The 26,200-nt window shown below is 39.6% G+C and overlaps 1 protein-coding gene across 3 annotated transcripts in view; it reads left to right on the top strand.

Moving 5' to 3' along the window:
- LOC121879040 (kinetochore protein NDC80 homolog) overlaps positions 1-26,200 on the top strand; it is a 103,321-nt gene that overhangs the window by 24,640 nt on the left and 52,481 nt on the right. For all 3 annotated transcript variants that reach the window (XM_042385524.1, XM_042385522.1, XM_042385523.1), the window contains exon 6: positions 15,314-15,522. In XM_042385524.1, the coding sequence (XP_042241458.1) occupies positions 15,314-15,522 (209 nt within the window). The remainder of the gene's footprint in view (positions 1-15,313; positions 15,523-26,200) is intronic.

Genomic DNA, 26,200 nt, shown 5'->3' with positions numbered 1-26,200 from the left:
CCAGGAAAGAAAAGGTTTCTCTCTAAGAGTTGGTGGTCGTGAGCCATTTTTGCGGAACAATGGATGCGGCGTTTACGGAGTGAGCCTTGAGGATATAGAGCACTACGCTGACTAGGTCAAGCGTCGTCTTTCCTCCTCCCTCCCTTCCCGGGGTGACCGCGTCATAATACTTTAAGCCAATTACAGCTAGCAGCAGAGGGGTAGGGATGCATGGCCAATCACAGGTCACAATCGTCATATAATGTCACTGATCGCATAACAAAGACACACACTCATGACCTTACCGCGCCCTTAAGCGGAGGGAGGAGGAGAGCAGGCAGGCAGAGGCGAGGCGGGTGGGCGAATCTAAGAAATAAGCGTCGCGGACACTCTCCGTAATGTGGCCGCGTGGGGTTCTGGCAAGGCACGGTAAGTGGGAAAGCGGAATCTGAGGACAGCGTAAAGTGAGGGTTAACTGTACATCAAATTGTTAAACTAAAGAAAAACACTCAAAAATGGCGTTTTTTACATTTACCGGCCTGATCTTCAGGGACCCTAAACATGAAAGTGTTGTAACATTACCATAACTCATTCAGTAACCAGAGTCTTTCTTACCCACAAACTATTCGTTGCAAAGAATCTCAAAGCAATCTTCGCCTGATGAATGGGAGGTAGAAGTGAACCATAGCCAACAGGTCTGTCAAGTAGATGCTGCATATCATGGAAAATGTCAAGGAAATCTTCCTTACTGAACCTATATCGTTGTTTAAATTGTGTGTCATCACGAAAATTAATAGGATTCTGCGTATCTACCACCAGTCTTCTCTCTAAAAAATTTCCAGCTTGATGATATCGAAAATTGAGCTTCAAGTCAAAACTCATGTTGACTTGCTTGAAGGATCGACCGCTAAACCTGCCTCTAGGCTGGATTAACGCGAGGATCGACAATTCCGATCCCAAATCTGCTTTGAATCTTTGTGTTTGCTCAAGCCAGCATTTTGAATACAGTGTACCAACAATCTTCAAGGTTTGCTCGATCCTTGGTTTAAACTTTCATGCTGTTTCAAATCACTGTTGTGAATTCGGGCCTAAGCGTCTGGAGGATCCAACGGTAGCACATGCTTTCAGAGAGCAGCTCGAACATGGGCTGATAAACAACCCAAAAACAAACTACGTACTCAAATCCCAGTGCCGAATAGGATATTCTCGACACTGTCATGACAAAAACCTGCAGAGAGACCCTCGGTCAGATCAAAAGAATACACCAGGACTGGTTTGATGAAAATGACCCGGTAATCAATGTACAGTACTCGTCGATGATAAACGTGCTGCTTTAACCCTTAGGCCCTGGGTGACGTTCCAGAACGTCCGACCAGCGCCCAGGGTGACTTTCCAGAACGCGCACCTATTCCCGCCACTGTTTAAATGCCCAGCGTGGGTTATCAGGTTCCAGTGTGACTGTTTGCCTGTCACAACACACGCTCAGCCACAGGGAAGCTTCCTGAACATAATTACCTACTTTTGTTTGTTTCACTTTCAGTGTTTGTCTATTTTATCTCTGCTGTATCAAAGTAATATTGCTAAAAGTAGTGTACCGGTAGTTGTATTGTAGGGTAGTATTACTGTTAAACAAGGCTATGATTTGTTATAAATGTATTTATTTGTGGAATTATTATTTTATGCATTACTTGCCCTACCAAACACAAAGACAGTAAGGAAGACTGGCGACCGACTGGTGAGTGTTGCCAAGCACTTTTTATGAAAAATATTGCAAATAAAATATTCTAAATGAGTTATTTATAGCAAATAAGTATTACAGGTTGTACCTCTCTAGTCCGGCATTCTGTGGTCCGGCAACTCCCGTGGTCCGGAACGATTTTAGTTTGCCCATGGAGAAACTTAATTTGAGTTTGGTACTTTCGATGTTTGGCTAAATTTTGTCTTATTTACCATACTTTTTTGGCGAATTACTACCTGTAATAATGCAACATCCTAATAAACCAACGAAAATAACACAGATAAAGTTAAATAAAATCTAAAAACAACACAGAAAAGTTCTTATGTTCTACAGCTTCAGCTAGAGTTGAACCTGATGACTTGGCAATTTCGTCATCCGAGTAAAAATATACACAACAACATTGGCTGTCCTTATGTTTTCAACTTTACCACCACTGGTGGGTAGAATTTTTGTTTTAAATTCAGAAACATTAATTTAAATATATATGAAAAGTAAATAAGTGTTGCTTTCATATTCTTATGTAGAGTAATGACGATATGTTTTCACATGTGCGCACTTACATATACGCAGTCTCATGTTTTCTTTACCATTAATGGTTAGCTACTTTTATTGTTCCATTTATTAACATTAAATAACATTACTTAAAACAACCATAAAAATTTTTTACATTAATTTTACCACAGCTACAACCAGAGTCTTATACGTAGAACCAGTCAGTCACTGGTTTTGTAATCAACGAAAACAATGCCATCCGTCTCCTCGTGTGTTTTAATATTCTATGTATTATTAATGAATTGTATTGTTCATTTTGCACACATAAACATTAATTCAATCAAAAAGACATTCAGTAATAAACAATAATGAATCTTTTGTACATAAGAGAAATGACGCTGTTTACACGATTGTGCACGTCTGAACGTTGGTGGGCCGCTCAAACCCGCTGAAATTTGAGTTTCCGCCTTCGAAATTTTAAACTATGTATTGTTTTTTATTCTTTTTTTTTGGTGTCCAAATAAATGAAAAACGTCGAATTAAAAACTCGCAAAATTTGAGAACTTACTGTACACCATTTAACCCTTCAATATGTCTTCAAAGAGACCACGAAGCAGTGAAAGTGGTGCTAGTGCTTCCAAGCGTAAGCACAAGTCACTATCTATCCAGGAAAAGGGTGAATTTCCATGGTCTGGAAATTTCCATGGTCCGGAAATTTCCATGGTCCGGCACCGGTCAGGTCCCGAGGTTGCCGGACTAGAGAGGTACAACCTGTACTATTAGTAAATATATACATTATTGGCCATCTCGGACACAAAGGCGAGTTAAAAATAGCTGCTACATGCGAAGGGACCACGAGCGTTAGCTGTCAAACCAACACTGTCTCCTATCCCTCCCTCCTTCCTCCCTCTGCACAGCCAGGGAAGTTTTTAGAGGGTCAATATATAGTTTTTCTTACTTAATTTTTATTGTTTTATCATATTAAAAGGTTAAAAATTATTTTTCAAAAAGTTGATTTTCTTGATTTACTTCTGTTGGGGGGGGGGGGGTTATGGTTATGACACCCGCTCCCTAACCTGGGGCTTTAGCCGACTGGCAGATCGACCCTCAGACTCGGACCAAAGCTGATACCTTCTACAAGAAAAAAGCTGCAGCCCAGCAGAAACTTTGTAATCTAAAGAATGCCCAGTTTAGAAATAAAGCATGTGAAACACAAAAAATTGCAGAGCAGCACAAGGTACATGAATTTTTTAATTCCACTAAAACAGTTTATGGGCCAATCACTTGTGGTGCAGCCCTTCTCCGCTCATCCGACGGTAACTCCATAATTAAAGATGATGAAGGCCTCCGTTAGCGATGGAAAGAGCACTACCATTCACTTCTCAACCGAAACACCGATGTGGATGTCCTGACTACCCAGCAGGTGCCTCAGCATCCGGTGCTGACCCACCTCAACTATCCTCTATCCCTGGATGAGGTAGCTATTGCCATCATACAGATGAAAAATAACAAAGCCTCAGGGCCTGATGGAATCCCAGCCGAGGTGTATAAAGCAGGAGGACCTCTGCTTACCAGCCGTCTCCACTCTCTACTGGAGAATATATGGGAAAAGGAGTAAACCCCCAAGCTCTTAAAGATACCTCCATTGTCAATATTTATATGAACAAGGGAGACCAGTCAGACTGTGGCAACTACTGTAGGATCTCGCTGCTGTCTGTAGCTGGCAAGATTATTGCCAGAGTCCTCCTAAACAGACTTCTTCCTGAGATGGAAAACTTCCTCCCAGAATCTCAGTGTGGTTTTAGAACATCACGTAGCACCACTGACATGATCTTTGCTGCCTGTCAGATATAGGAAAAGTGTAGAGAACAGTGTCGTGACCTGTTCATGACTTTCATCGACCTAACCAAGGCCTTCGACTTAGTCAACAGGGAAGTCCTCTCGTGGACCCTCAGCCATTTTGGCTGCCCACCAAAATTCATCGCCATAATGAGGCAACTCCACGATGGCATGAACGGCAGTGTCCTGCACAATGGCACCCAATCTGAGTTGTTCCCCACCAAATGGGGTTTAAACATGGGTTTGTACTGGGACCAACTCTCTTTTCCATTACTGAACTTCAGTTTGCAGATGAACTCACCCTTGTTGTTCACACTGAACGCAACCTACAGGAGATCCTGAATCACCTACGCAGATGGGTATGCACACTTTGGCTTTGAGGTGAATGTATGTAAGATTTAGATTCTCTCTCAGAAGTTTCAGCCTGCCCCTGGTTCAGCCACACCTCCACCATCCATCCAGCTTAACGGTACTACCCTCACTAATGTTACTCACTTTCAGTACGGTATCTCGGCTCCCACCTGTCCACCACTGCGGACATCGATGAAGAGATTCAGCGTCGGATCAGATGTGCATCGCAAGCCTTTGGCAGACTCCGAAACTGTCTTCAGCTGTAGGGAGCTGAAATTATCTTCAAAGTTACACGTATATCGAGCAGTGGTCCTCCCCACTCTGCTATATGGCAGCGAGACATGGGTCACATACAGGAGGCACCTCAATGCACTTGAAAACTGTCACCAATTATAGTCTACGTTTCATCCTCCGATTTCGCTGGGAAGGCAAGAGAACAAATGCCAGTATTCTTGCTGACACCAACTGTAGAAGCATCGAGGCTACCATTATCCACAAACAATTACGCTGGAAGTGTTGACATCTTTCAGAGTGCGTAGTTATCAAAACAGAAGGAGTTTTAGCTTTTCCCCTTATAAAATGTCACTGAATTGACATGGCAGTATATAATTTGCATTGCTGTAATTCTTGTAAGATATTCATTAATTACCATATTGAAGGTTCCAAGTGTTCCCTGAAGAAGGCAGTGATGGGTAGGGAAACACCGGGTAACACTGAAGTCCATTTATTAACGGATAGGAGAAATACACGTGGTGACTAGCGTGTGCCATGCACGGCCCACAGATTCAGACTGAGACTGCCTTACCATATGGCAGCCTCGGGGCAATGTTGCCACATAACACGTGCAGTGTTGCCACGTAATTATATACATAGGTGCTACTCGGCACAGTAGCTTATATACAAGGTTGCTACTCGGCACAGTAGCTTAGATACATAACCTACACTTATTACAGGTTTACCCTTAGGACAATTGTTTCTTTTACTTATTTACAATATACAGTATATATTTAGGATGGTGTGTGCATGTAAATGAGTAAAAATAAATGAAGAAAGTTACATATATTTTCCCAAAAATATGAGTTGAAAAATTTGTACACAAATGTACTACACTAGACTAAAATTTCTATCTCTTGTGCAAACTATGTGATGTTTATACTCAAATTAATCACTATCTTACAAGGATTCCGGCAATACAATTTATATTCTAAGACTAGTCAGCTACATTTCATAAGATAAAAACTTTAAGCCTAAAACTAGCTTCACTCTGTCTGGGAGGGAAGGAGGGAGGTTAAGTGCCACCTCATAATTTTGTCCGGACTAAAGGAGGTGCCGAAAAATCGGTGGTGTACCTGTAGTAGTAGTACTGTAGTGGTGGTGGTGGTGGTGGTGGTGGTGGTGGTCGTCCTGTCTGTGCGACTGAGCAGCCCTTTCAAGGAGCTACTCTGCTCGCCCCACATGGAGAGGGGGCAAGAAAGGGTGCCCTAAACGTAGCCTAAAAAAAAAAAAAAAACTGGGCAACTGCACCCAGTGAGGTCATCCTTATGCTTTTGAAAACACAATAAAAATCACAGATGCAAACAAAAACAAACTATACAACCTATTATGGTCATCGCTGCATGGAATGTCAGGACCCATTTGCATATTGGCACAAATGAGCATCCTGAAAGAAGAACCGCCCTTGTGGCAAAAGAGCTGGCTAGGTATAACATCGTCATAGCAGTCATTAGTGAGTTCCGGCTCCCAGATGAGGCCAGCTCACAGAACGAGGGTCTGGCTATGCCTTCTTCTGGAAGGGCAAGCTTGTTGTGGAGAGAAACTTCATTTATAGAGTTGGCTTTGCGGTCCGCCAATGCATCCTATACACAGGCTAACTGAAATGCCTATTGGGATCAACATGTGCTTCATGACACTTCGAGTCCCACTGAATCACTCACTTCATGCCTTTTTCATCAGTACATACGCCCCAACACTGGATGCAAAGGATGACATCAAGGAGGCCTTTTACGCCGACCTCGACAGAATGCAAATCATTATCCCCAGAGAAGATAAGGTTGAGCTCCTTGGTGACTTCAGAGTTGGCAGAGATGCTAACATTTGGCAGGGAACCATAGGGAGAAATGACTAGGCAAGTGTAATCCCAATGGGCTAGTCCTCAGCAAGTGTGCTGCACACAACCCCACTATCACCAATACCTTGTCTAGGCCGACCGGCAAGTTCAAGGGATCGTGGCAACACCCATGATCCAAACACTGGCATCTCATTGACTACATTATTTTCAGAGAAAGAGATCGCCGAGTTGTCCTCATCACCCGACTCATGCATGGGTCAGACCACTGTGACACTGATCATCAGCTCATCAAAGTCAAGCTATCACTTCATGTTGCCTCAAAACAGCAAAGGCAGGAAGCCCCCAGAAGAGGCATTTAGCACTAAGCATCAGCAGTACCGGTGGTAGCACATGCTTTCAGAGAGCAGCTCGAACATGGGCTGATAAACAACCTGACAACAAACAACCCAAATCCCAGTGCTGAATGGGATATTCTCAACACAGTCATGACAAAAACCTGCAGAGAGACCCTCGGCCAGATTGAAAGAATACACCAGGACTGGTTTGATGAAAATGACCCGGAAATCAATGTACTCGATAAACGTGCTGCTTTAACTGACGGGCAGAACAACGCTCAGTCTCACACCAAAGCTGATACCTTCAGCATGAAGAAAGCGGCGGCCCTGCGCGAACTTTGCAATCTAAAGAAGGACTGGTTTAAAAATAAAGCATGTGAAACCAAAAAATTTGCAGATCAGCACCTCGCGATTAGTGGAAAATATCCCCTTATTCATGATTCTTGTGTATCTAGTTCAAAAGTTACTACTGGCCATATCGCGAAAATACCACTGGCTTCCATTTCAGAATTCGTGCTCCCGCGGAGTTTGCTGATATTTTTCAGAGGTACATAGGAGCTAAATACTGTTTGAATAATCCCTGGTACCCAAACCAATAAAAAAAGAAGGTAGGAAAATAATAGTCATGGATTTGATGAATATGACTCTACTAACACTGGGGTGATACAATAGTTAATTCAAGGAGTGACTTGACAGCTTTGATAATTTAAGAATTGGACCTTGACATATTAAATACTGGTAATATCACCCACTATCATGTCCAGAACAACATGACTACAGCCATAGATCTCTCATTGAGCTCAGCCAACTCTCTTCTGGATCTTGAGTGGAGAGTAACAGACGACCGCAGAGGAAGTGACCACGACCCTATTCTGCTGTCCTCCCCGGAAGTCCTCCTGACACCACGAGTTTCCCTGGGCAGTAAAACAAGGTGGACTGGGAGTTGTTCAAGGAACTAGCGAAGGTAGACTGGAACATTGAAGAATTTCCCTCAGTAGATGAAGTGGTTGAATACTAGCCACCCTCCTCTATTGGGCTGGTCACTGCTCCATTCCTTGGACCTCTGGTCGTGTAGCTCTTAGACCAACTCCTTGGTGGTAGGAAGAGTGCAGGCAGGAAGTTATTGAGCAGCGCAGAGCTTATGGTCGCTACCGGTGTCAGAGGACAGAATTTTATCATTTGGAATACAAACAGGCCAGAGCCCGAGCTCACTGAGTTTTAAAGAATGCCCATTGCCAGTCATTTTCTTATGTCCCCTCTCTAAATGAAAAAAGCTCCCTTGTCCCTGGTATAGAAATGAGTGCAGAAAATAGCAGGCAAATTTTCATCTGTTCCCCCAAACCCCCAGTTTTCAGGGCTAATGATGGCAGCTCTGTTGCCACCTAAAGAAATTGCAGAGCGTTTTGCTACAGTGTTTGCAAGTGTCTTCAATGGCAGCTCAATCCTCAGAGTTTAAGCTGGTGAGTAGACCATAGAAGACATGGACCCTGGATTTTGGAGTGTGATGTGGCGAGACATACAACATCATGTTCTCAATGAAAAATGGGAAATGCCTTCTCATTCATTGGAGATACATCACCAGGGCCTGATGATATCCCATTTTCAATGCTCTGCCACCTTGAAGTTGGGGGCACAGACCTTTCTATTTGAGCTATATGACAGGATCTGGCGAGAGGGTGTCTTCCTGTCCTCATGGCGGGAGGTTACTGTCCTGCCTTTCAAGAAGACTGGAAAAGAGGGTCTTCACCAGCTAGAATATCGCCCCATAGCTCTGACTACCTGTATCTGCAAGCTGTTTGAAATGATGGTCAACTCACGATTAATATACAACCTGGAGAAGAATGCCCTTCTTTCACCTTATCATTCTGGTTTCTCAAAGATGCATTCAACAACAGATGCTCTTGTTCATCTTGAGTCTTTGGTCTGTGAGACTTTTGCTCGTTGCCAGCATCTTGTCTGTATTTTCTTCGACTTAAAGAAAGCAAATGACACAGCTTGGAGATTTGGCATCCTTAAGGAGGTTCACAATTTTGAATTGCGGTGAAATTTACCATCAATAATAGGTCAGTTTTTTGGATGTCGTACTTTTAGGGTCCACATAGCCACAGAAATGTCAGCACCACATATTCAGGAGTGTCTTGAGTGTGACCCTATTTGTCATCGCAATAAAAGGGGGAGCAGCATCAGTTCCAGGTGGTGTATCAGTCTCATTGTATGTAGACGACTTGGCCATTTGACTTCTCGTATGTCAGTGACTGAACTTCATGTGCAACTAGCACTAGACAAGGTTCACGTTGGACCAAGTAACATGGTTTCAGATTTTCTCCCTTGAAGACCGTTGTCATGCATTTCAGCCGCCTTCAAGGTGTTCACCAGATCCCGATCTACAGCTCTATGGTCATCATGTGCAGTGTGTCACAGAGACCCACATCCTAGGCATTATCTTCAACAACCAGCTTAACTGGCAGCCACAGATTCATTATCTCAAAGAGTCTTGGCAGCGTGCTCTCAACTTTCAAATCGGAGTCTCAAGTTATTGAGAGTCTTGGGGCACACATCATGGGGTGCTGACCAAGGAACTTTGCCACTGAGGCTAGATTCAATATATTGAACTCTATTCATCAGGCTGAGGTTCACTGGGTGACTGGTGCCTTCAGGTCATTGCCAATCCCAAGTCTACTGGTTGATGCTGATGAGTCACCCCTTGATTTTTTATGCCAGTATCTCCAGGTCCAGTGTTGGTTTCGCCTTCCACAGTCTGTAACCAACACTTGTGTAGTTGATGAGACTATATCCCCACACTACACTCAGCATCCAAGCCTCGCACAACCTTTTGGCTTCAGGGTAAAAGAGGTTGTGAGTATTCTTTGTCTTCTTCCTGTTCAGATATGCCCCTAGTGCTGCTCTGTGGATTCTCCCTGAAGTTCAAGTTTGTCAGTACAGTGAACCTTCAAAAATCCTGATTTTGGAAGATTCTGTAAAAAGATTGGCAGTTCTGGGCTAAGAAGCATTCCCAAAACAGAGCAAAGAAAATTTTAGGCCCGTGGGTGCTGGTTGTCCGATCAGTCACTCTGGACACAGGTGCACGAGGAGGTGGGAAACATAAACAATTGTAAGTTGTTGTTTGTAAGAATATTATTTCATACGCTCTTACCCTGTATTTTGTTATCGTAGGTAAATGCATTGTTTATATAATTTGTTTATCACTGTCCCATCACCGTTTTCATATTAAACTACAAGATATATATTTTTACCATACGTATTTCGATCAAAAGCCTGGCAATGGGTGCGAGTAAGGAGAGTGAGTGAGTAGAGTGACTTAGAGTTGAGCGTCGTCTGCTCTTGTAACTCTCCTCCCTCCTTGCCAAATTTCACTGGATTTATTGTTATTATTAGTGTTTACTGTTATAATAGTACTGTACTTAATAGTGATTAATCATGACATTGTAGTCAGGTTAGACTCGCCACTATAACCACCAGGCTACTGGGCCGAGCTGTGTGGTGTTATGGTGTTTTCAACTCGTTTTTGCGGGTAGATATATATTTTTACTTAGTTGCATGCACACTCCATCCTGCATACATATTGTGAACAAAATAAAAGAAATAATTGTCCTAAGGGCAAACCTGTACTCAAATGTACTAAGTTAATTACCGTATATACTCGTGTATAGTTCGAGTTTTTAGGACCAAATTTTTAGGCCAAAAATTGGGGGTCGTCCTATACAAGCGTTATAGTTTTGTTAGGTTGAACCCGTGCATGATGGGAAGGGCGAGGAGCAACTTTTAGCTTCAGACATGAAAAATATTTACCATTTACTGCCAGTAAACAATGGTAACGTAAAATATGTACCAATTAGTAATGAAAAGTTGTGCAGTTCCTTCAGCAAATGAAGCTCACCAACTTACAATAGGCTAAATTACCTTACAACGCGCTTTCAGTAGTCTATGTTGAAGTTCTTAGCACAGGCTAACTTATCTTATCATATACGGTATCACAGTTCTCATTGATCTACAAAAAATACCGGTAATAAAAACCTTTTCTATTTTTCACACTTAATATAATACCCAGTAATCTATTTCAACCTCCTATTGTTTACAATGACGCATCACGCACCACCAGCTGTTGAGTGTATCAGCTAGACGGTACACGTGTTTTTCGAATCGTTTTCAGTTAAAAAACTGTTACATCACATGTATATTTTACCTTAACTGTGCCTGAATGAATATATACTCGAAAATAAATAGTAGTTTTGCTGAAACGTGATGTATTTTAATGTAAAATAGGATAAAATACATGAAGAAAACATAAGATTTTACCTAACCTTCCGATGTTCAAGAGAAGTTACTCGTTTTTTTTATAGTTTTTGGTTAAAATATTGTTATATTACAATGGTATTCTATTCATACTGTGCTTGATATAATGCATTCACGGAAATGTAATATTTTTGCTGAAATGACGTACATATTACAGTGGAAAGTGGGATAAAATCGTGACGAAAACAATGACTTTTGCTTTCTTTCATTCAAAAGATGTTACCGTAATCACTTTTCGATTGGTTTTCAGTTAAAACCTGTTGTATTACAATAATATTCTATCCTAATTAACTTGAATAAATACTACGATACCATATTTCGGAATATTTTCATTAAAATCCATCAAAATCATTTTCCTTGTCATTGTCTGCAGCACCAAACAGCTTCTCCCAGTCCTCTCCTTGATCAGGGCTAGAGGCTACGTGTTTTTCTAATCGTTTTCAGTTAAAAAACTATTACATCACACGTATATTTTACCTAACCTGCGCCTGAATGAATATATTCTCAGAAATTAATAGTAGTTTTGCTGAAACGTGATGTATTTCAATGTAAAATAGGATAAAATACATGATGAAAACAAAAGACTTTACCTAAGCTTCCGATGTTCTTGAGATGTTACTCGTTTTTTTAATAGTTTTCGGTTAAAATTCTGTTATATTACAATGATATTCTATTCATACTGTGCTTGATATAATGCATTCACGGAAACGTAATATTTTTGCTGAAATTACGTACGTATTACAGTGGAAAGTGGGATAAAATCGTGACGAAAACAATGACTTTCGCTTTCTTTCGTTCAAAAGATGTTACCGTAATCACTTTTTGAATGGTTTAGTTAAAAAACTGTTGTATTACAATAATATTCCCTCCTAATTGACTTAAATAAATACTTGAATGGAAATATACAATATTTTTGTTGAAACTACCCGCGTTTCAGTGTAAAGTGGTGCAAAGTGTCGTGTCGTAATAATAAATGGTAAACAATTTGCCTTAGGCACTCGGTGTTTCGGGCACGGCGAGCTTCAGTTTATAGGACGTAGAGCATTTTTACTGAAGGTTTTGTTGTTCCATTACCCTCAAAAACGTGGGTCGACCTATAAACGAGGAATATCATAAATTAACGATTTCTTGGTCAAAAAATCAGGGTCGACCTATAAACGAGGGGGGGTTATAGACGAGTATATACGGTACTAAAAATTTTATGTCTAGTGGAAACTATTGGGTGTATACACTACTATACTAAAGTTAATTGGTATCTTGCAAGAATTCCAGCAGTGCAAGTTATATTCTGCTAAGTCAAGTCAGTGTCTTTTTATAAGTAAAGAACTCAAACTCCGTCTATTTTATAATCCTGAGTCCATGACCCAACCTTCCTCCACTGACAACTACCCAGTAATCTCCCTGGCTAACAACACCCTTCCTCCCCCCCCCCCCCTCCAAGCCAGTAGGGGAGGCAAGATGGTGATGAGTGATAAGGATTTTTTATGATGAAAGTGGTTTTAGGCTTAAAGAGTTTCTCTTATAAAATGTCACAGACTTGACTTAGAAGAATATAACTTACAATTTTTGAATTCTTGCTGGATAGCGATTATTTTGAGTACAGTGGATCCTCGGTTAACAAACACAGTTCGTTCCAGAAGGTCGTTCGTTAACTGAAACCATTGTTTCAATGGGATTTTGGGTAATTGGTTCTAGCTCACCGAAAGTTACATACAAAGTAAAAATAAATGCAGTAAAGTACACTTACTTTGAGGTGTGTATATAGAAGGCGACTGGTTGATGATGGTGATGATGATGATGGGAATTAGAATGGGGGTGGAGGAGAAGGGAGAAGAGAAGGCAGTGGGGGTGGAAGAGAAATCACCCCATGCTTCATGCCATCATTTTACCCATAAAATTTTAAGTTCACTAGGTGTAATTCAAGATTATTTTCTTTAAATCAACACTGCACTGCACTATATATTGTCAATATGTAAAATAAATTTCAGAATGACCAATAATTGTACTGTAAAAACATAAAAATAGTTTATGTTCAAGAAAGCTACAAGCAAGATGTTACCTCCACTGACCAGAGATACAAACTGACGCCTTTGTGGGCGAGTCAAGTGGCTGTTGGGCGTACCAAAAACTAGTTTCCTGTACTCCAATTATGTTAAATAAGTATTAAAATGACTAAAAAATTTAAAATACAACTTGGAAAATTATTGAATAGTACAACCTTCTTGATATTTACTCAAATGGGAACGAATTTAAGCCTTAGAACCGATTACTGTATTGGCGGACTAATATTCCAGCTGGTGAGCAAGCGAAAACATGTTGATCATGATTTCGTAAAAATTTCATTAACCGAATTGAAGATTCTTATGGAAGGTAACTCGTTAACTGAGGCATTCATTAACCGAGGGATCACTGTATAAACATCTTATAGTTTGCACAAGAGAAAAAGTTTAGTCCTTAAGGTTTGTACATTTGAGTACAAATTGAGTACAGTCTGTATAACTAACCCCCAGTGGTCAGGATAATATGTACTATATTTTTTTTTATATCATTATTCATCGTTTTTACACATTTAGTACATTCCCGGAAGATTCGGACAATCGCATTTTTCGGACCTGTGGTCCTCCCTTTCAGCCCGGATCTTTGAGGGGTTCACTCTATTTTAATGAAAGAAAGGACTTACTCCTTCCCTGTGTGGTCTATTCTCTTTTTCAGAGCATGCCTCTTCTTACAGAGGGACTATTCCTGTATACGCTGATGGCACTAAGTCGGATGAAGAGGTGTGTTTTGGGGTGGTCTTTCCTGATTTCTGTCATGGCAGTAGTCTCTCTATTATAGCATCTATTTTTACTGAAGAGCTTTTGGGTATATTGTTGCCCTCAAGATTATTTTTACCCAATCTCGTAATGATTTTAAAATTTTTAGTGATTCTCGTAGTGCTCTCCAGGCCTTAGCTAATGGTGTCATCACTAAATCGTATATTTATAGATATTTTTCAGTGGCTGTTTCTCATCCGACATCGGGGTCAGAAAGTTGGTATTTGCTGGGTTCCGGTCCATGTGGAGGAGAAGGGGAATGAGCGTGTTGATGCTGTGGCAAAGGCAGCTGTTTCTCGCCCTATGGCACATCATTCCCCTCTACCTGCCTCTGATATGAAACCAGTACTAGAGGTGCCATCCACTTAAGTTGGAAATGCAGGTGGAATGTTATTGGAGCAAACAAGCTCCATGACATCCACTCTGGGGATATCAGGGACTGCCACCCCGCCAAGAGACTGCTTTGGCCAGCCTCCGCATTGGCAACACACGGCTGACCCACTGCCTAGTCCCACTGATTATATTATTCGACAGCTCCTGGTGGATTGCCTCAGTCTCAGAGATCTTCGTTGTAAGGACCTTTCCTGGTGCCGGGGTGAGATGGGTCTTACTGTCTCTCTTTGGTGCTGGGTGGAGGAGTGGTTAACATGGGAGGGGACATTCCTTTGTGGAAGAAGCCAGCCCTGTACACAAGCTTTGAGTTTTATTTATTTATGTTTAAATAGTTTTTATGAAATATCTTTGTTGGGAATTATTTATCTTTTTACCTTACATTATTTGATTTTAGTCTTTTAATCCCTGATTTTTCATTTGCCAACATATGACCTAAGCTGATGTATCACCAAGGATGTACAGCTCCTCCCCGACTTACGACCTACTCGACTTACGACCACCCGCACTTACGACCTGCCTCAGTCGTACCAAAATTTGGTCAAATTACGTATTTTCGAGTCCCAAAGTCAGTACACAGACAAAATTTTCGTTTATAATTCACTTTAAAATGGCTGGCAAGCTTGAAAGTGAGAGTTTTGTGGTGCTGAGAAGAAAAAGAGACACCCATTTTAGATTTTCTATGTACTATTTAAGCATTTCCGACTTACGACCATTTCGACTTACGACCTGGATGTCGGTCCCTAACCCCGTCGTAAATGGGGGAGGAGCTGTAATTACTACAATCAATCAATCAGTCAATCAGTCCTGTATATTATACATACAGTATGCCATATCCTGTAAACTACACATTTACTAATTGTCAAGTAATTGTACATTCACCATAATTATCTCCTGGAAACTATTTATATAAAAATTTACTTGCATATAACTATGGAACTAGTGTAGTGTATTTATAGAAGGGAAAATTTAATATACATTTATTTCTCAACAGTTGGCTCACCACACACCTGGCCATCAGTGCTGGCAATGTTAGCTTGGCTAGTGGATGTGGCTGTCATATATGAATCCATTGACCCTTTAATCTACGCTTTTCCAAGTGACTTTGACTCGGACGTGAATATCCCCATGGCCAAATTTTCCACATTTGCAAAACTTGTCAAATGTGAAATACATTCTGATGAAGCTGAGAAATGCTTTGAGGTATGTCTCATAATATTTTTAGCTTTTGTTTTTCACTATTCCTTCTATGGTGTTACCTCAATACTGAACTTCTATATACTGTACACTGAAATTCACTGTATACTGAACTGCTCCTGAGATTCTAGTATTACCTCTATACTGAACCCCTCCTCATATATTCAAATATAATACAGGTACTGTAATGCAATGCTTTAATATGAAAAAAATTCTACACTCAACCCCAGATAGGTCATTCTATTGTACAGGTATTAAATTCCTGGTACAGGGGATGCTTGTTATCTGCAGTCGGCCCTTAACATATGCGGGTTTAACTTACACGGATTTGCAAATACGTGGATTGCCGCTGGAGGAATATACATTCAAAGGAATATACATAATTCAAATCGCGTGCGACACACACACACACACACACACACACACACACACACACACACACACACACACACACACACACACACACACACACACACACACACACACACACACACACACACACACCACACACACACCACACCACACACACACACACACACACACCACACCACACACACCACACCACACACACACCACACACACACACACCACACACACACACACACCACACACACACACACACACACCACACACACACACACACACACACACACACACACACACACACACACACACACACACACACACACACACACACACACACACACACACACACACACACACACCACACACACACACACACACACACAGAATCATGCTCGGCGCAGAATACTCCGGCTACACCAACGCTCTCTCCACCCTGGAAATGCCATCCTTCAGTGACCTCCACCACCAAGCACTGGAAAGGTTTGGCAGCCAACTAATGCACCACCCTTGTCATCGCCACCTCCTGCCACCGGCAGCCCACCACCCACCTCGCACAGTCCGCCACTACAACAAAATTCAGCCCATAAGAGCCCGCACCGATAGATATAAGAATAGCACCATCCCATCTATTGTTAAAATAATAAACAACTCCTGATTTATGTACTGTACAGCCTTGTAAATGTATTCAATGCATATTATATCATTATGTCTAAATCAAATGTAAGTCTGTATATTTTCAGCCACCGGCTGCAACTCTATTAATAAACCGTTTATTATTATTATTACACACATACATCGCCCGCGCCACCCCGCGTTCCCGCGCTCCCTCAGTCAGTCAGTCTCGCTGTAACCACGCTTGTGTTGACATCAGCATTGTAGTTGCAAAAATATTAAATTTCCGTGAATATATTATATCAAGCACAGTATGAATAGAATATCACTAATATAACAGTATTTTAACCGAAAACTATTAATAAAACGAGTAACATATCTTGAACATCAGAAGGTTAGATAAAGTCTTGTTTTCATGTAGTTTATCCTAATTTACATTGAAATACATTACATTTCAGCTAAACTACTATTTATTTCTGAGAACATGGAAATGTGATATTTTTGCTGAAATGACATACGTATTACAGTGGAAAGTGATGAAAGTAATGACTTTCGCTTTCTTTCGTTCAAAAGATGTTACCGTAATCGCTTTTCGAATGGTTTTCAGTTAAAAAACTGTTGTATTACAATAATATTCTATCCTAATTCACTTGTGATGCAACAATTTTTTAACTGAAAACCATTCGAAAAGTGATTACGGTTACATCTTTGGAACGAAAGAAAGCGAAAGTCATTGTTTTCGTCACGATTTTATCCCACTTTCCACTGTAATACGTACGTCATTTCAGCAAAAATATTACATTTCCGTGAATGTATTATATCAAGCACAGTATGAATAGAATATCATTGTAATATAACAGTACAGTAGTACCCGGCTTAACGCGGTCAATAAAACCCACAGGGTACCGTGTTAAGTGAAAACCGCGCTAAGTGAACAACAGAACATATGGGATTAATTCCAATAGAAACTGGCCCGATCCCCAAACTCCACTTTTTCCCACACAATACCTATGTTCTAGTAAAAATAACATCTTAATTTTATGATGGTACATGCACACAATTAATACTTAAGAGAAATACAGTTGCCAAGTTAATGTCCATTCAAATAATGGACTCAACTCCCTCCCCCTCTTCTCACACTACACTGCTGGCTCTTCCCTCTCTGAGAAATTTTTGGGGGAAAACCACTAAATTTTACTAAATAATACCTCAAACTAAAGTTAGGATAATACAATTGACATTGCTGGATTCCTTGTAAGACCAGGAATATTTTGAATATAAATGTCATATATTTTGCACAAAAGATAACATATTTACTGAGAGTAAACATTATATCTAAAATTTGTATGTCTAATGCAAAATCTATGATGTTTATATTCAAAATGATCACCAAATTGTAAGAATTCCAGCAATGTAAATTATATTCTGGCTGGGTAATTTGTATGAATTTTATGAGCTAAAACAAATATCTTCAGTTAATAAAAAAAAATATTCTTCAAGACACTATCTGTCAATCAAAGTACCCCACCTTGCCTCCCCCCCTCTTCCAACCGCATGGTCAGTCCCAACCCTCCCCCCCACCCCCCACCAATCCTCCCTTCAAGAGATGTTGGGTGAAAAAACTAAATTTTAACATTTTGTATTAAATAATACCTCAGATTAAAGTTAGGATAATATAATTGACATTGCTGGATTCCTTGTAAGACCAGGAATATTTTGAATACAAATGTCATATATTTTGCACAAAAAATAACATATTTACTCAGAGTAAACATTATATCTAAAATTTGTATGTCTAATGCAAAATCTATGATGTTTATATTCAAAATGATCACCAAATTGTAAGAATTCCAGCAATGTAAATTATATTCTGACCGGGTAATTTGTATGAATTTTATGAGCTAAAACAAATATCTTCAGTTAATAAAAAAAAAAAATATTCTTCAAACAGTAACAGATGGTCGGTCGGTCCCTCACTCCCCCCCACCAACCTTGTCCCTACCAGATGTGTGGGAAAACCAGAATATTTACCTTTTTAGTAATAAATAATACCTCAAACTAAAGTTAGGATAATATAATTGACATTGCTGGATTCCTTGTAAGACCAGGAATATTTTGAATACAAATGTCATATATTTTGTACAAAAAATAACATATTTACTCAGAGTAAACATTATATCTAAAATTTGTATGTCTTATGCAAAATCTATGATGTATATTCAAAATGATCATCATATTGTAAGAATTCCAGCAATGTAAATTATATTCTGGCCGGGTAATTTGTATGAATTTTATGAGCTAAAACAGGCAGTCAGGCAGGGTGGCGGGTGGGGGGGGTGGGGCGAATCCAAAAATAGCTCTCGAGCCAGACACTCACCGCGTATAAGTGGAAAAAACCCGCGTTAAGTGAAAGTTATGCTCTGGCGAGGCACCGTGTATACGGTAAAACGCGCTAAGCGAAACCGCGTTAAGCGGGGTAATACTGTATTTTAACCGAAAACTATTAAAAAAATGAATAACATCTCTTGAACATCGGAAGTTTAGGTAAAGTCTTTTGTTTTCGTCATGTATTTTATCCTGTTTTACATTGAAATACCCGTACATCACGTTTCAGCAAAACTACTATTTATTTCTGAGAATATATTCATTCAGGCGCAGTTTAGGTAAAATATACATGTGATGTAACAGTTTTTTAACTGAAAACGATTCGAAAAACACGTACCCTCTAGCCCTGTTCAAGGAGAAGACTGGGAGGAGCTGTTTGGTGCTGAAGACGATGACAAGGAAAATGATTTTGATGGATTTTAATGAAAATATTCAGAAATATGGTATCGTAGTATTTATTCAAGTGAATTAGGATAGAATTTTATTGTAATACAACAGTTTTTTAACTGAAAACCATTCGAAAAGCGATTACGGTAAAATCTTTTGAACAACGAAAGAAAGCGAAAGTCATTGTTTTCGTCATGATTTTATCCCACTTTCCACTGTAATACGTATGTCATTTCAGCAAAAATATTACATTTCCATATTTATTTCTGAGAATTTACTCATTCAGTCACAGTTAAGGTAAAATATACTTTTGATGTAATATTTTAATGAAAATACCCGGTATTTAGAAATACGGTATCATAGTTTTCTTTTGTTTCAAATTTAATTAACAAAGATTGATGTTTCATATGTAATGAACAAAAATTTATGTATCTATAAATAAACTTTAAAAAATGAATACTTTATGTTTTACTTCGTCCTGTGCTACCATACCATGCATTTGGCTACTTTGGGCTTGCTATGATGACGCAAGAGATCTGCCCTGGCAACTGTACCGACACTCACAGCTGGTGGTGCGTCGTTTCCATTGTTTACTGGTAGTTACAGGTTAATATTTTTCAACCTAACGAAAGTATTACCCGTTTAGAGGTCGACCCCCAATTTTTTGCCAAAAAATTTGGTCTTAAAACTCGAACTGCACACAGGTATATATGGTAAATAAGGACATGGGGGGCCATGGGTGTTTTTAAGGGGGGGCAGCAAAAATACGCGGATTTTTAACATTCACGGGTATCTCTGTTACTTAACCCCCGCGTATGTTAAGGGCCGACTGTAATGGAAATACAGTGGTCCCTTGGTTAACGAACACAATTTGTTACAGAAGGTCGTTCGTTAACCGAAACCATTATTTCAATGGGATTTTGGGTAATTGGTTCCAGCTTACCGAAAATTACGTACAGAGTAAAAAAAATGCAGGAAAGTACGCTTACTTTGAGGTGTGTATGTAGAAGGCTCCTGGTTGATGATGATGATGATGATGGGAATTAGAAGTGGGGGTGGAGGAGAAGGGAGAAGAGAAGTGGGGGTGGAAGAGAAATCACCCCATGCCTGATGCCCTCATTTCACCCATAAAATTTTAAGTTCACTAGGTGTAATTCAAGTTTATTTTTAAATCAACACTGCACTGCACTATATATTGTCAATATGTTAAATAAATTTCAGAATGACCAATAATTGTACTGTAAACATGTAAAAATACTCTGTGTTCAAGAGACCCACAAGCAAGGCCTTGGTGGGTGAGTGAAGTGGCTGATGAGCACACCAAAAACTAGTCCCCTGTACTGCAATTATGTTAAATACCGTATATACTCGTCTATAATTCTACCTCGTTTATAGGTCGACCCTGATTTTTTGACCAAGAAATCATTAATTCATGATATGCCTCGTTTTTTAGGGTAATGGAACAGCAAAACCTTCACTAAAAACACTCTACGTCCTATAATTTGAGGGTCGCCGTGCCTGAAACACCGAGCGCCGAAGGCATATTGTTTACCCTTATTATGACACTTTACACTGAAACACGGGTAGTTTCAGCAAAAATATTGTATATTTCCATTCAAGTATTTATTCAAGTCAATTAGGAGGGAATATTATTGCAATACAACAGTTTTTTTAACTGAAAACCATTTGAAAAGCGATTACGGTAACATCTTTTGAATAACAAAAGAAAGCGAAAGTCGATTGTTTTCGTCATGATTTTATCCCACTTTCCACTGTAATACGTACATAAATAAACAAATAAATACTTTACTAGACCTTTGGCACCAACTGTCAAACATCTCACTGTCACCTCCCCTTCCCCCCCCCTCCCTCCCAGCCAGGGTTTGGTGGTTATACAGTAGGCTTTAAGTTTTTAGCTTATATAATATCACAGAATGAGGCTAGGAGAATAAAATTTGCATTGCTAGAATCCTTGCAAGACAGCGAATAATTTGAATGTAAACATCATATATTTTGCACAAAAGATAATATTTTTAGCCATTTGTAATTAAAAATAAAATGTATATGTCTAATGCGAACTATAGCATGTTTGTATTCAAATTAATCACTATATTATAAGAATTATAGCAATGTTAATTATATTCTCCCAGGTCAGTTTAGTGACATTTTATGATAGAAAAACTTAAAAGTCACTCTTTAAGGACAGGTAAATAATTAAGTACTAGACCTTGGCATCAACTGACGAAAATGTCACCCCCCCCCCCCATCTTCCCAGCCAGGGTTGGGTGGTTATAGGCTTACAGTTTTTATCTTATATAATATCACAGACTAAAGTTAGGAGAATATAATTTGCATTGCTAGAATCTTTGCAAGACAGCGGATAATTTGAATATAACGTCATATTTTGCTCAAGAGATAAAAATTTTAGCCTTTTACTAAAATTAGTTAGAACTAAAATTTGTATGTCTAATGCAAACTATAGCATGTTTATATTCAAATTAATCACACTCTTATAAGAATTCAAGCAATGTTAATTATATTCTCCCAGGTCAGTTTAGTGACATTTTATAAGAGAAAAACTTAGTCACTCTTAAGGACTGATAAATAAATAATTACTAGACTTTGGCATCAACTGTCAAACATACCACCTTACCTCCTACCCCCCATCTTCCCAGCCAGTAAACAGACCCTTTTGCATCCTGTAATTTTAGCTGTGTTGATCATGAGTGTTTGTTTTAACATAATACTACAAAAAACAATGTTTTGTTTATTCTAGGAGATGGACTGATGTGCATCTGGGTAGATTCTCAGTCTTTTTAGTATTTTGTGTTTCTCTTAAGTACCAAACTAATTTATTCCATTGAAACAACACTTCGATTTAGTGGGAATTCCATTTAAAGCAGCCTCTCTTGGAATGTATCTCGCTTCATATCAACGTTCTACTGTATTATTTTCATTTATTCCTCACATTTCTTGGTATTTATACATTAGTTTAAGAAAGCTATGGCTACAGGTAGAAAATACACAAAAGTTTTTTTCCTAAATACTCCCTGCGTCTACTACGGGGTTTTTTATATTATTTATTGTTTTTTACATTTAATACATTCATTGCAGACTGAAGTAGGTTTTACTGTATTGTGTGTCTGAGGTGTTTTTGTAGGTGTGAGCATATTTACGGAATTATTATCGATTTAGTGAACTAGTTTACCAAATTGAGTGAGAAATAACAAAAAAAACGTTTTTTTTTTTTTTCTAAAAACCAGTTTTTGTGAAATAGCTCGAATGCAACGTCAGCAAATGCTACCTAGGTATGTTAATTCATAGCCAATTCGCCAGGCCAACATACAGGCAATTAAAACATCTAATAATTACTTAATAAGTAATATTAGGAGGACACGTCGCTACCTGGCATTTAATTGCTATTTTCAAAGCCCTTCCTTCACCCCGCCACTATGTGCATCGCGAACCTCATCTCTTGCCTCAGAGAGAGCAGTAATTAAAAGTCAACTCTCGAGGGGTGGAGATGGGTGGGTTATGGATGTCGCATTTGAGCTATATCACAAAAACTGGTTTTTAGAAAAAAACGGCTTTTTGTTCAAACTTTGAATGCGACGTCAGCAAGAATACCCGAGTAGGAGGTGGAGAGGGAGGTGACTTTGCATACAAGGCTCCGCTGAATGAGGTCCTGATTATATTATAAACTGTTTTGAAAATTTCCAAAATTAGGAACATTTACCGGAAGGTAAAATGTTAATTTACTCAAAAAGGATACTCACTTTATTCTAATGAGGAAGAAGGTCCTGGTAATGGAGATTGACTAGATGGGGGAGGGGAACCCAACACCACCACATTTGAAGCATCTCTCAGAGATAGATGAAGATAGCTGTCTTTGAAAGTTTTTGAAGATCTCCAAAAGTCCATTTCCTTGATCTGACTGAGACTCATATGCTGCAGAAAGGCCACAGACCCTGCATATTTCCTAGTATCATGTGCTAAAAATTTCTTGCCAGGGTCTGCTTGATTCACTAATTGAGATAAGGATTTTGTCAATTGACTAGGAGATAATTTCTTACCATCCCTTGATGAGAAAAAATATGGGCCTCTATTAGGGAATCTGGTTAACTATTCCTGAAGATTTTTAACTGGACACAATATATGAGGAACCCTTGTTTCATCCATTAGACATTTTATCCTAATAGGTTGAGCTTGGAAATCTTCCCTTTCATTTTTTCTTAGGATTTCCGTAGGAAAAAGGATAACATCCTCGTCAGAAAATACCAATAATGATGGATTATTGGAAATTGATATCAGTTCACTGATTCTCATACCCGTTGCTATTGCTAGAAGGAAAGCTGCCTTCTGGAGTAATTTATCCCTGTTCAGTTTTATATTGTAATTAGGCCCCATAAGAAGATTAGTAACTTTTTCCAGAGACCAAGGCGGGATTCTCTTAGGCCGAGGGGGTGTCTGAATGAAAGAGGACGATCTTAGCATTTGATAAATCCTTGGGTTCAAAGTAATATTAAAACCCCAAGCCAGAGGGTCAACCAACGCTGATTTATATGATGCAATTGTCGATCCTTGAAGGCCTTTAACTCTGTAACAGAAATTCTAAAAATTCTAATACAACTGTTTCCGATAATGAATCTGGAGTTGTTAAATTGTTGAAAATGATTCCAAGTTTTTTCATATTGAATAGAAGTTTGGGGTCTATGACCTGCTAATACTTGATTAGCTATATTAGAATTACCCAACAACCTATTTAAACTTTTTTTGAGAAACTCCAAGCGTGAAGTGCCAAGGATATCTCGAACTGAGAATGTAGTACCTGGTCTAGACATCCTTGTTGCAATTGTAGAGGATTCGGGCACCAGTCCAGTAGATCCAGGCACTAAGGCTGTAGGATCCAATATGGTGCAATTAAGAGGACGTTGCCTCGGAAGGATCTGAATTTGTGAACCACTTTGGGCAATATTTTCACAGGTGGGAACAGATAGATTGAATTCCAAAGGTTCCAATGTAAGAGAAGGGCATTTCCTAAAAGATTTGACCTTTCCAGAGATGCATAAATTGGCATCTTGTAATTTGTTAGGGAGGCAAACAGATCTATCTGTGGAGTTCCAAACTTCTTCACTAGACTCTTGAACTCCGATACCTTTAGGGATCATCTGTTTCTGTCGATACTGGCCGGAGACGGGACAGCGCATCTGCCCAATTGTTTTGCACTCCCGGTACATAAGTTGCTTTGAGGTAAAGTGTTTGTGTTGCACAAATACTGAAAAATTTTTCTGATAGTTGTAGAAGGGGCCAAGACCTTGTTGACCCTTGATGATTGAGACAAAAGACTGCCGTTTTGTTGTCCATGGCAAACAGGATCGTCATATTTTGTAAATTTGGGTTTACTGACAAAAAGAATAGGACCACTGCTAATTCTTTTATATTTATGTGTTTATCCCAAAGGAAGTTGCTCCACTTTCCTTGATTGAATTCCCCTTTTGAAGAATGGTATCCCATCCTATTTTGGACGCATCCGTACAAACCACCAAACCTGTTTGAGGTGGAACCCAGGGAGAGGGACCGACTAGATTGTCCCAGTTTGTCCACCATAACAGATGATTCTTTATCTGAATAGGGAGAGAAGAAGCAACTTTTCTGTTTCTGCGAAGCAACTTCGAGCTCAGATGAGATAGTTGCTTTTCCTTAATTTTCCCAATGGAACCACTATTGTGGCAAAATTCAACAGACCCAGAAGTTTTTCCCAATCGTGCCAAGAAACCTTGTACTTTACACAAAAGGCTTCTACTTTGTTTATCAAATCTGTTACTTTTGTTCCTGGTAAACTGACTGACTGCTGATTTGTATCCTAGTGGAGGCCTAACCAATCCAATTTTTGATATGGTATTAAATTTGATTTGACCTGGTTATCTTTAAACCAAGGTATTGAAATAGTACTAGTGGACGTTGGGTCGCCCTTTGACAATCTGTGAAAGAGTTTCCGCATTATCAGCCAATCGTCTAGATAAGCAAAGGTTCTTATGCCCTCCTTTGCAAGGATCTTTCTGGGAATATTTGCCAGTTCTGTAAAGACTTTTGGTGCAATTGTCAGACCGAATGGCATCACTGTGAATTGATAACTTAATTCCCCTACTTTGAACACCAGAAATTTTTTGTACCTGGGAGCAACAGGAACGTGATAATAGGCACCTTCGAGATCCACTTTTGAGATCCAAGCATTGGGCGGAATTAGATGCCTCAGATGGTCGTAAGTGAGCGTCTTGAAACTTCTTTTGGGAATAAATTTGTTTAGGATTGAAAGATCCAAAATCCATCTTAATTTGTCGCTGCCTTTCTTGGGGACTGGGAATAGGCGAGACATGAAACATTTCTCTGACTGCAACGGTTCTATGACACCTCTGTTTAGTAGTTGACATACAAATTTTGTAAGTAATGGGGTTGGTTTTTGACCCTTTGGGAATGCTGGGGGAGGGCGCCTCTACCAAGTCCATGTGAGACCCCTTTTGATTGTCTTGTAAGCCCACATGGAAGAAGTCCATCTGTTCTCCCAACCCCTTAGATGACCCAGCTGTCTGGCTTCATTGGAAGGGGGAAGTTGCTGAGGTGGTGGAATAAGGTTTCCTTCCGTTTCTGAACAAATGGCCACCTCTATTACTTCTTTGATTATTTCCTCCTCTAAAATTTCCCCTAGGTTTATAACTGACCCGGGTAGCTGGTCCTGTTCCCCTGTAAAACCTTCTTCTCCTAGTTTTCCGAAATGTTTTAGGACTCCTGGGGACATTAATATTAATAGTATTCTCCAAAGATGATCTATAATTAATAAATGATTGCTCACCAAACAAAGCAGGAGAAAACGGAAAAGAACGTATCAACAAATAAGCGCTACCACTTGAAGCATTATTTGTTGCTCGTTTCCTTA

This window comes from Homarus americanus, unplaced genomic scaffold (genome assembly GCF_018991925.1).
Source record: "Homarus americanus isolate GMGI-L3 unplaced genomic scaffold, GMGI_Hamer_2.0 scaffold4060, whole genome shotgun sequence".
Lineage (NCBI taxonomy): Eukaryota > Metazoa > Arthropoda > Malacostraca > Decapoda > Nephropidae > Homarus > Homarus americanus.
The sequence above is the reverse complement of the archived record's forward strand: the minus strand, read 5'-3'. Positions and strand labels throughout refer to the sequence as shown.